The 11,065-nt window shown below is 35.1% G+C and overlaps 1 protein-coding gene across 12 annotated transcripts in view; it reads right to left on the bottom strand.

Annotated features, from left to right (window-relative positions):
• Nucleotides 1-11,065, bottom strand: part of LOC105327694 (uncharacterized) — a 137,310-nt gene continuing 126,245 nt past the window's right edge. For all 12 annotated transcript variants that reach the window (XM_066083150.1, XM_066083143.1, XM_066083140.1 and 9 more), the window contains 6 exons: nt 9,370-9,432; nt 5,016-6,739; nt 4,614-4,679; nt 3,367-4,350; nt 1,371-1,495; nt 1-1,020 (listed from right to left, as the gene is read on the bottom strand). In XM_066083150.1, coding sequence (XP_065939222.1) covers nt 1,395-1,495; nt 3,367-4,350; nt 4,614-4,679; nt 5,016-6,708 — 2,844 coding nt within the window. In that variant the 5' untranslated portion in view covers nt 6,709-6,739; nt 9,370-9,432 and the 3' untranslated portion in view covers nt 1-1,020; nt 1,371-1,394. The remainder of the gene's footprint in view (nt 1,021-1,370; nt 1,496-3,366; nt 4,351-4,613; nt 4,680-5,015; nt 6,740-9,369; nt 9,433-11,065) is intronic.

Here is an 11,065-nt window from a genome sequence, read left to right as displayed (position 1 = left end):
TTAAACTTCATTTTATTGTTTATTTCAAAATATAGTACGTCACAACATGATACCATCTTAAAACTGAAATATACAGATTTGAGTTATTCCCCTTTGACTATGACATTAAGCTAATATGCAAGATTGCCTGTGTACTTCTCAAAAATGAAAAATAAAACTTTGTCACACACAGCAAAAATTTCAAGGGACAGCTTTAACCTTTCACCAAACTGCATCCCGCCCTTTACAAAAATGTCAAGGGATATAAATACAGGGAAAAAGTGTATAAATACTGATACTATACCTATTACAATCTACAGAAAGTTTTATCTATATAAAACTTATAAAAATTACAATCACGGATTAGTGTGTAAGTCATATAAAAGAACACAGAGTCCATTGGTGAAACTTTATATTACCATAACATATGTAATAAAATAGTAATAAATAAATAAGTTTTGTAGCGCTCCATATAATAACATAATCACTCTAGCGAACTTTATATAAAATGGACATGACCTAAAACATAGTACATGTATAGGTCACTTAAAAAATAATAGTATTGAACATTATTTTACAACAAATAACAATGAGGATAATTAAAATTCAAACCAAAAAAATCACAAGATTGATAATTCTCAGAAGTTAATTAAATGCTAATTAGAAAAATTGTATTAATTGTCTTTTAAAAACTTTGAACGGATTACGCATGAGGAAAACACATCGGAATACTGTCATAAGTAGGAATGATCATCATAGACAAATTGTCCTTTAAGTGCACACCCTCGATAAATTAAGTAGCAAGCTTCCGTCGGATCATAGGATTCGGTTTATTTTACGGATAATAATCAGTTCTTGTCCTGGACCCGATCCACGCAATGCTAGGTAGGCGTACACAAGAGTTTTGTATGTAGGAAGGAATTTTAGTGGAAGCCAGTGCAAGTCTCTAGAATAGAAGTGATATGACCCTTTTTCCTTTTCTCTGTAACAAGTCAAGCTGCAGTTACTCCACCACAAGGCATGGAGATAAAGTTTGCTCACCTGCATAATACAGAAATAACAATTAATGAGTCTGTAAATGATTATTATTTATCAATTGAATATTATTATATGATGGCATATCTAAGAGGGTTAAAATTAATTCTCAAACCTATAATGTTCAATTTTGCTAAAATATCAACTTTATTTGAATATCTGATGGATGTTTTTTTCCCTATATAGCAACAGACAGCCATGTTTGGAGTATCTCCAAGTGTGAAATAAACAGGAGTAAGTATTACAGTCCATGTGAATTATACACAGCTCAATTTCAGCTGCAGATGTTGAACAAAGTGACAAACAACATGTGTGGTTTTGGGAGCAGACTAGATTTGTACAGAAACATTTACAACCTGTCAATATCCAAGCTATCTCCATTATACGGCTGGTGTTGAGCTGGAAAAGACATCCTCATCTCTTGAGTGTGTATCCTCATCTCTTGAGTGTGTGTCCTCATCAGTTGAGTGTGTGTCCTCATCTACAACAATCATCTAATAGCTGTTCATTAATAGATATTATACAGTACATGTAAATGTACATGTATTGATCAAGTTAAATTCACAAAAAAAGTTTAGAACAACTTCATTTTCACATTCTTCAATTTTCTAGCTAGTCAATAAAATTAATTAAAACTAGAACTGTCCTAATGGGACTAATACCCCCGCAAGGCTAATTTCAAATGGGACAAAGAATTGAATTGAATAATAAAGGTTTGGAACACATACAAAAAAAAAATTCTAGAATTGTAAAAAAAAAAAAATAGTTAACAAAGAAAAATTAAAATCAAAATTGTCAGAATTTCACTGTATATACATATCTATAACAGTAATACATTTACAAATGTATGTATCTGATGATATATATATATATTTTTTAACTTAATTGATTTAAAGAGAAACCAACAAAATGACAATAACCCCTCCCTTTGCAGTAAATGGAAATACCAGTAGCCAAGCAATGCTCTTCTGTTGATAAAACTTTCAATATCTTTCTAATAAGAGTCTTGACAGATGCAATTAGTTGTTTCAAATTTTCCTCACTTTCTCCTATGCCACAATGGAACTCCATATCAGAAAATTGATCCCATAGGACTATGATTTTCTTTGATGAGCTTGTTAAGTTTAATAAACTCCCAAAACATTACCATAATTACCATACTATGTAAAAATATGTAAAAAAGAAAATTTAATATTACAAACAATTTTAAAATTGCCAAAACACTACAATCATATCAGTAATTTAGAATTTCATTTAAATTAATGCCCAATAGGGTCACTTCATCAATTTACTTGACAAATAAATTTCAACAACCTCTAAAAATAGTTTAACTTCTTTATTAATAATGATATTATTTATTTCCTTATAATGATAGAACTTTTGGTTTACATAAAACAGTTTTAAAATAGCCCCAAAACCATCACCCATTTTACAGATTATCAATTTCCCCTAAACACATGCTCCATCTGAACCATGGCTCAGATAATGGCTCCCTTGGGACAAATGAATTCAGCCACACTTGTCTTTGATGTTCTTATTAGCTCCCAAGAATTTATCATTGACAAACAAAAACTTTGCATTGTCAGTTGATAGAATACTTATAAAAAATAATTTTTTAAGACATAAAGACAAAAACCTCCATCTGGATGTATTTATATAAATATATCTTTGAGTGTTTTAATACTATTAATTAATTAATAAAATCTGTAAGGATTACCTCCCTTACTTTTCAACATTAGTGTACAATATATAGAATAAGGAAAATGAAAACTGTCATAAAATCATTAAATCTTGTCTGATCTTAAAAAAAATTGCAGGTGCACATCTTCAGATGGTGTTCAACATATGTACAAATTTTCAAACTGTTCCATGCAGTAATAAAAAATTCTATAGGGGGGACAAAGTTGCGTCTACAGACAGACGGACAGACGGACAGACAGACAGACGGACAGGGTGAAACCAATATACCCCCCTAAACTTCGTTTGCGGGGGTATAATGAGTTGTAACAAAACACATTATTACAAATATATGTGTCACTATGTCTTATTACCTAATTAAAATGACCTCTAATAAATTAAATCAACTACATGTAAATACACATTGCGATGGTACTGTACAATAACATCCAATTATTGAGTTAATATATCCACTTTCTACAAACTTTATTTAAAGAAATAATTTGCAATGACTGGTAGATGCCACTAACCCTGTAACAATGAGCTGTTTATATTGACAAACAATCACACAGATAAACATGTCTTACATGTATCTTATTGACTGATAATTAACACGGACTGTGTGTCTTAGTTATCTTTATCTAATTAATGTGAATGATAATGACTCGGACTTACCTGTCAGAGCGTCCTGTGTGTCTATATACCTGTAGACACACACCTTGTTGTTGTACCGTGATCCTGATCCGACCCAGAGACGGTGAGTGTTGACATCATAACTCAGGCTGTATGGTAAACGCATCTCTTGTGATTTTGTCAGTAGATGCGACAGGAACTTACCGTCCTTGTCCAACATCTGTACTGTTTTGGTTTCAATATCACACACCAGGATGTGTGACAGCGCGTCAGTACAGATTCCACGTGGCCCTAGTCCTGATCCTGATGGATGTCCTGTGTAGGAGAAACGATGTCTTCCTCCATGCTCTGTCACCACTACAGCACTGAACCAGTCAGACACCACGACATCCCCATTGTTGTTCTCTGTTATATAGATAGGTCCACTATACAGTCCCATTCCTGTGTTGTCGTGCTGTATGGTTTGTGTGAGTTGTCCCCTCTTGTTGTACCGGGTTACCTTGCCTGTCTCTGTACCATTGTTACACATCCCGACCAGTAGATCCCCAGTGGACGGGGACCAGTACACACACCATGGTCTCCAATTAAAGAATTTTTTTTTCATTAACAGTGCTTTGGTTGTTTTCATATCCTTTGACAGTTTCTTAATGTTATATTTCCTATCTATATAAATCAGTTCACTCTCACTGTTCACTGTGTGTAATCTTCCATATAAATCACTACATGAATCCTCCACACGATGTAGAGGGACACCTGTTGTGTCTGTCAACATGAGATTGTCTTCATCATCACTGACCCAGACCCGGTCTGATGTCACACAGGAAATGTGATAATAATGATCAACACCTGTCACTGTGAGAGATTGATGGAGCTCAGCACCAGACGTCAGTTTCAGCAGACATTGGTTTCCTACGCGTCGGTTTCCTCTCTCTGTGATTTGGATTGCACTCAGTGACTCCATCACATCCTCCTTGTTGAGTGACTCAGTCATGGAGAGCTGGTTGGTGTGGAGTTTATCAGCAGTGTCTGCAATAAAACAAACATCAGACATGTATTGCTTTATATATGATTAATGAATAAAAATAATAAATCTTATTTAAACAGTTGTCTGCTTTTGTTTACTAACACACATTCTATGTGTATTAATGCAGTTTATCAATAACATTGTAATTACAATGGCATGTGATTGTATTTAATTGATTAATTAATTGAAATCATACACAGATGTATCTAAATACTTAATTTAAATAACATATTCCTATGTGATTTTGAATCTAATAAACAATTACCCTGCTGTGGTGTTTCTGTCCCTGTGGTTGAGATTTCACTCAGTGACTCCATCACATCAGCTGAGGCTGCAAGAAAATGTGCAAACATCAGACATAAACAGTTTAAATGCAGCTTATATAAATTAATTACAATGTCATGTAATTGTATTTAATTAATTGATTAATTTAAATCATACACAGGTGTATCTATAAATAACTAATTATAATAGCCTATTCCTGTGTGTGTTATTTGCATTTAACTAGCTATCAACAGCTTAAATCTTGTACATGAAGTTAATAAACTAATATAAATAAGCTGCTACTGACAGCGTGTTAATTTTGTTCTCAAACAAATCAATCAATACCAGACATATGATACATATACGTTCTACATGATTGTCAATGATAATGACTCAGACTTACCTGTCAGAGCGTCCTGTCTGGTGATATACCTGTATATAACCACCGTGTTGTTGGACCGTGATCCGACCCAGAGACAGTGAGTGATGACATCATAACTCAGGCTCCGTGGATAGAATATCCCTGATGGTCTTATCAGTAGATGGGACAGGAACTGACCGTCCATGTCTATCATCTGTACTGTGTTGGTTCTAATATCACACACCAGGATGTGTGACAGCGCGTCAGTACAGATGCCACGTGGCCATAGTTCTGATCCTGATGGAGGTCCTGTGTAGGAGAAACGATGTCTTCCTCCACGCTCTGTCACCACTACAGCACTGAATGAGTCAGACACCACGACATCCCCATTGTTGTTCTCTGTTATATAGCTAGATTCTCTATACAGTCCCCGTCCTGTGTTGTTATTGTTCTGTATGGTCTGTGTGAGTTGCCCCCTCTGGTTGTACCGGGTTACCTTGCCTATCCCTGTATACTCTGTAATCTCTCTATACATCCCGACCAGTAGATCCCCAGTGGACGGGGACCAGTACACACACCGTGGTTCCCATGTAGAGTCTGTTCTTTCTATAAATGTGGTGGTTGTTTTCATATCCTTTGACAGTTTGTTGATGTTATATTTCCTATCTACATAAATCAGTTCACTCTCACTGTTCACTGTGTGTGATCCTCTATATACACCACTACATGAATCCTTCAAACGATGTAGAGGGACACCTGTTGTGTCTGTCAACATGAGATTGTTTTTCCGATCACTGACCCAGACCCGGTCTGATGTCACACAGGAAATGTGATCACAACCATCAACACCTGTCACTGTGAGAGATTGATGGAACTCAGCACCAGACGTCAGTTTCAGCAGACACTGGTTTCCTACGCGTCGGTTTCCTCTCTCTGTGATTTGGATTGCACTCAGTGACTCCATCACATCCTCCTTGTTGAGTGACTCAGTCATGGAGAGCTGGCTGGTGTGGAGTGTAAGATGTATCTGGGGGAGGGCTGTCTTTATGGAGGAGAGGAATTGTAGCGCACTGAATGTTGACTGTTCATACATGTGTACATATCTCTGTAGGCTGACAATATGTCTGTTTGTTTCTATCTTCTGTTTTAAACATCTGTGTTTGAAATCAAAGTCACAAAACACATCATTCAATAGATCATATACCACATAGTCAATGAGATCATTCAGTTTCTGGGCCTTTGTTAACATCTCTGATTGATAGCGGGAGAATTCTGTGCGACAGGTTTTGATGTCATCTGTGATTCCTGGCAGGAGAACAGGTCTGTAAAAGAGAGCCTCACTTCTGATGGTGTGAATGGTTCCTCTGAGTTGTTGGCGGTTTGCTTTATATTTTCCTCGTATGCTTAGAATCTTGTGCTTACTTTGTCGAAAGAGAGAAACATGGAATCTGTGAGATTTATGTCCAAAGCAAGAATCACACACAGGAACTTGACAAAGTTCACAGTACTTTCTATAAACATTACTAGAATGTCTCACACAGATCTCTTGTTTTGGGATATAGTTGAATTTATCACGGAATGTGGCAACATTGTGGTCTATTGTTTTGAGGTTTTTCACATGGTTTTCTTTACACTTTTGACACAGATCACATGGACACGATTCACAATAGTACTCCGTGCCCCCCGGACACTTTGAGCATTGATGCACTTTATATGTTGTACTTGCTGGGTCCATGGTCTGGAGGGTCTAGGTCTTTAATCCTTACCTGCAAGTTCAATGAAAACAGAGAGTGTTGTCAATCAGTGTCACTCATGTAAACTTCTTTCTTTCAAAACTGTTTTTAGATATAAAATCAAATCTTTAGAAAATTTGAATTACAACAGATGTAACTTTAAGGTAAAAATGTATTTTTCTTTATAAATATATGATGGTTCATCATTCTGGTACAGATCATAGAAGACTCAAACAGGAGGAAAATGAAAATTATCCCCCAAAAATGACTGTGTAGGAGAGAGAGAGAGAGAGAGAGAGAGAGAGAGAGAGAGAGAGAGAGAGAGAGAGAGAGAGAGAGAGAGAGAGATAGAGTGTCTCTAATAGATCATCAACTAGAGTTTAACCTCAGAAGTATGCTATGTTCATGTATTTTTTATTTCTCTCACACTTTCTCTGCAAAACGTGTACTTATGTGTATATGTGTCCTTCTCTTTCTCATACTTGCTATACCTAACTTTTATTCTCTTTTTCAGTCATGTGATTTCTTTTCTCTCTCTCTCTTTCTCTCTCTCTCTCTCTCTTTGACTTTATCTGATAAATGTATACTTGTGCTCTCACTTAATTTCTATCTCCATGTCTTTCTGTTTTTTTGTACTAACATGTATACTTCTCTCTCTCTCTCTCTCTCTCTCTCTCTCTCTCTCTCTCTCTCTCTCTCTAACTCTCTCTCAGACTTAACATGTACTATTGCTCTTTTTTATTTTCTCTTTCTATCTAACTTTCTCTGCTAAAGCTTTAACTTCCTGTCAAACATATAGTATGTACATTGTAAATCTATCAGACTTATGAACTTTTGCACACTGTCTTCCCTCTCTTTCTCTCTCTGTACTTTTGCTGTCTTTCTCTCTCCCTTGCTTACACTTTCTTTATTAAATATGAATCTTTTCCCTGTCTTCTTTTCGTAACATGTAGCCTTCCTCTCTACTTCTCTCTCTTTCTTTTTTCTCTATAAGTGTATCTCTCTTTCTCTTTTTTCCTCTTTCAAACAAACTTTTACTCACTCTTTCTTTCTCTGATCAACACGTACTCATGCTCCATCTATTGAACTTTCTATGTCAAACATGTCCGAGGGTTGTCCAAAAAAATCGTGGACAATCGCGCTTTCGTCATTTTAAATGGATCTATAAATACATAATGTATATCAAAATCTTTGTCATAAAATTTCGTATCAAACTAAAGTGCTTTTGAATGTTTTCAATAGAAATAAACTAAAATTCTAATGTATCAAAGAGTCGCGGAAAGTAGGCACGGCCCAGCGTAAAAATTGTCCAAAGTTTGTAATTGAGTTTTTAATTATGAATAGTTATAGTTTTTATAAAACATTTCAAAACTTCATAATCTTCTATTAATTTATGATGTAGTCTGTATGGTGTAAGTCATTTACATACGTAATTTGAAGCTATTTTCAAACTAGCAGAGGACTTTGAAATATATTGCGGCAAGAACGTGTCTTTAAAAACGCCTAAAAAGCGACTACAACTGACCACGGAACAGCGCGCCATTATATAATTGTATCAACTGAGGCAAATCACCGAAAGAAACAAAATAAATGGTGTTGGAAACACGAAAAACATCGACATAGTTTGAATTTACTTATTCACAAGTGGCACAAGCGATATTTTGATGGAGTATGCGATTTTACCCTCTGACCAAACGGTGAAAGTGGCATATTACTCTCAGATAAACCCAGGCCTACGACGTTATAGAAACGTCATTATAACTTGTCGTCAGACTGGGCCATGTGGCCTGTATAGGCAATGAATATATAATGACAACTTCAATACAAAACATACATTGCTCTTATTTTTATACGCATACATTATTTTACACTATATTAATATATTATAATACTTTCTTGATAATGGCACCATAATTTAAAAAAAAATTACATGTGTCCATGAACTTTTTGGACAACCCTCTCTCTCTCTTTCTCTATCTCTCTATCTCTCGTTTCTCTCTCTCTCAGATTGTCTGTCCTTAACATGTACTCTCTATCTCTCTCTCTCTCTCTCTCTCTCTCTCTCTCTCTCTCAGATTTTCTGTCCTTAACATGTACTCTCTATCTCTCTCTGTAAGACCTTCTCTCCTGAACATTCAGCTTACTAGTATATCTCTCTCTGTTTCTCTCAAATTTTCTCTCCTCAGTATGAACTACCTTTCTCTGACTTTCTCTCCTTAACATAAATGTACTCTCTCCTCTCTCTCTCTCTCTCTCTCTCTCTCTCTGTTTGACTACTGGCTTATGGCCCATGCTTTGCTATTCTACATAACCTGGCTGATTATTTGACTGTCCCCCTGGGCAGATAGTTTGACAGTATTCCACATAACCACATGGATTTTTTTCCCTTGTTTGAAAAAACAATCCCTAAATGGGAATGAGCGTGGTTCTTATTTTGTTAATCTCTTGGTAAGAAATTGCTATGCTCTCAAGTAACAACTAGTTCTTACCATAGGGCTAACACAATGACTACTGCCCGCATACCCACTTAAGAGCTGTTTAATATAATGTCTATGAATGACACACAACAACGAACTTACGATAACAATAGGTCACCTGAGTAACCAAGAAAGGAACAGGTTAGCTGCCTTATGAACAGTTTATAATATTCATGAATACTATACCATATACAATTCCTCTTTTCTTTCTCTTGTCTACTGTATCTTTGAAAACCATACTGTATAGATCTAAAAAGAGACCACACAATTCTACACAATGGTACATGTATTAACATCAAAGGCCGGAACGGCCACAAAGGCGTCGAGCTGACATTTTTTTTCTTTTATATAGAATGATATCAATAATTTCAATTTCTGTACTAATAGTCATATCAAATGTTAGACTTAGAATAGAAAAGTATATGAATTCTGTTTTCTGCTGCTTTAAAAACAAAATTCGGTATATTTTCTAATAAAATAGGTAGTGGTGCTTTTATAATACAATAACTCATCATAGTTGCAAAAATCGAAGAAATTTCAAAGTTCAAAAATATTTTTTTTCTTTCTGCTTCAGTCTTTGAACAACTTTCACAGGTTCATAATTTGAATGCATTAACAGCGTGTCCCTAATTATAATAAAAAAACATACATTTATTTATTTCAATAATGAAACAAGATTTCCTATGGTATGGTTGTTTACAAACAAATCCACAACACGTGCTATCTAAAATGCTCGACCGAACCAACTGCATTATCGTTTTTATTTTTTGCAACAAAATTGATAGATACCTTTATCGCTTACATTTATTTTGGAGACCGTGCCCGATAACAAATAAATTTACATCTAAAATGTTATTTCTATCGGGCACGGTCTCCAATTAAAATGCGAGTTGTCAATAACCAGGGAGGCAAAGTTGGGTTTTTTGTACACAATTTAGTTGAATAAATGGAAAAAAAATCTTGTAATACGTTTAATACTTTAAGGAACTTATTTCTTATGCGCATTTAAAAGGCGGTGCAGAGCATGAATTTTTGGAAGATTGCCAATCCAGACAATCGCTAGAAGGCTGCCGAGCATTAGCTCGACGCCTTAAAAAACCAAAAGACAAGCAGGATAACACACATGCAAAAAAAGAAAAAAAACAAACAAATGCTGATGGCAGAAACCATAAGTTAGGGATTGAGCTATTCCGCTACTTAAAACAATTATGGGTGAAAATTGTGAAAACTTGACGGTCAGACCCGACACCGGTTGGGATGCCGGGGCCAGATAGTTATTGGACACTAAAACACGACATTGTCATAATCAGTTTTGTTTAAAGTTGTTGATAAGAAAGAAATTAAGTATGGATATCTTGGGATAGAAATTGACTCTGAACAATCATCATCATTACTTGTGTTTGTGTCTGTCTGGCAGTGTCTTAATCAATCATTTCAGGTACATGCATTTATTCAAAGAATTTTACATTAGTATTGGATCAGTTTCCTTAGGATACTTTGCATTTTACTTATATTCTGACTAGGTAATGGCTTAAATTTGTTACTCTGTGCATTGGTAGCTATATCAAACTTCAGTGCAATGATTTAGGAAGATGAATAAATTTAACATTAAATAAAAACTTGCTTTAAAAAAACATGTGAAAAGGGGAATAACTCCTATTTGTTTAAGCTGTTGAAAAAAAGAAATTGAGTTGTTCCCCTTTTCACGCTGTCTGAGCAGTAAGACTTTTTTTATCTAACGTGGTGGTGTCCAAGACAATTAGCCAAATGAACCTGCACATTCGTATATGTAAACATAAAATCTAGTAATCAATTCATCTATTAATTCTATTATTGAAAGAATACAAAGATATGAGCTCAATTAAATATGATTAAAATGAAC

The sequence above is a fragment of the Magallana gigas genome, chromosome 4, assembly GCF_963853765.1.
Source record: "Magallana gigas chromosome 4, xbMagGiga1.1, whole genome shotgun sequence".
In the NCBI taxonomy this organism is placed as follows: Eukaryota; Metazoa; Mollusca; class Bivalvia; order Ostreida; family Ostreidae; genus Magallana; species Magallana gigas.
Note: the sequence above shows the minus strand (reverse complement) of the source record. Positions and strands in the feature narration are given on the sequence as shown.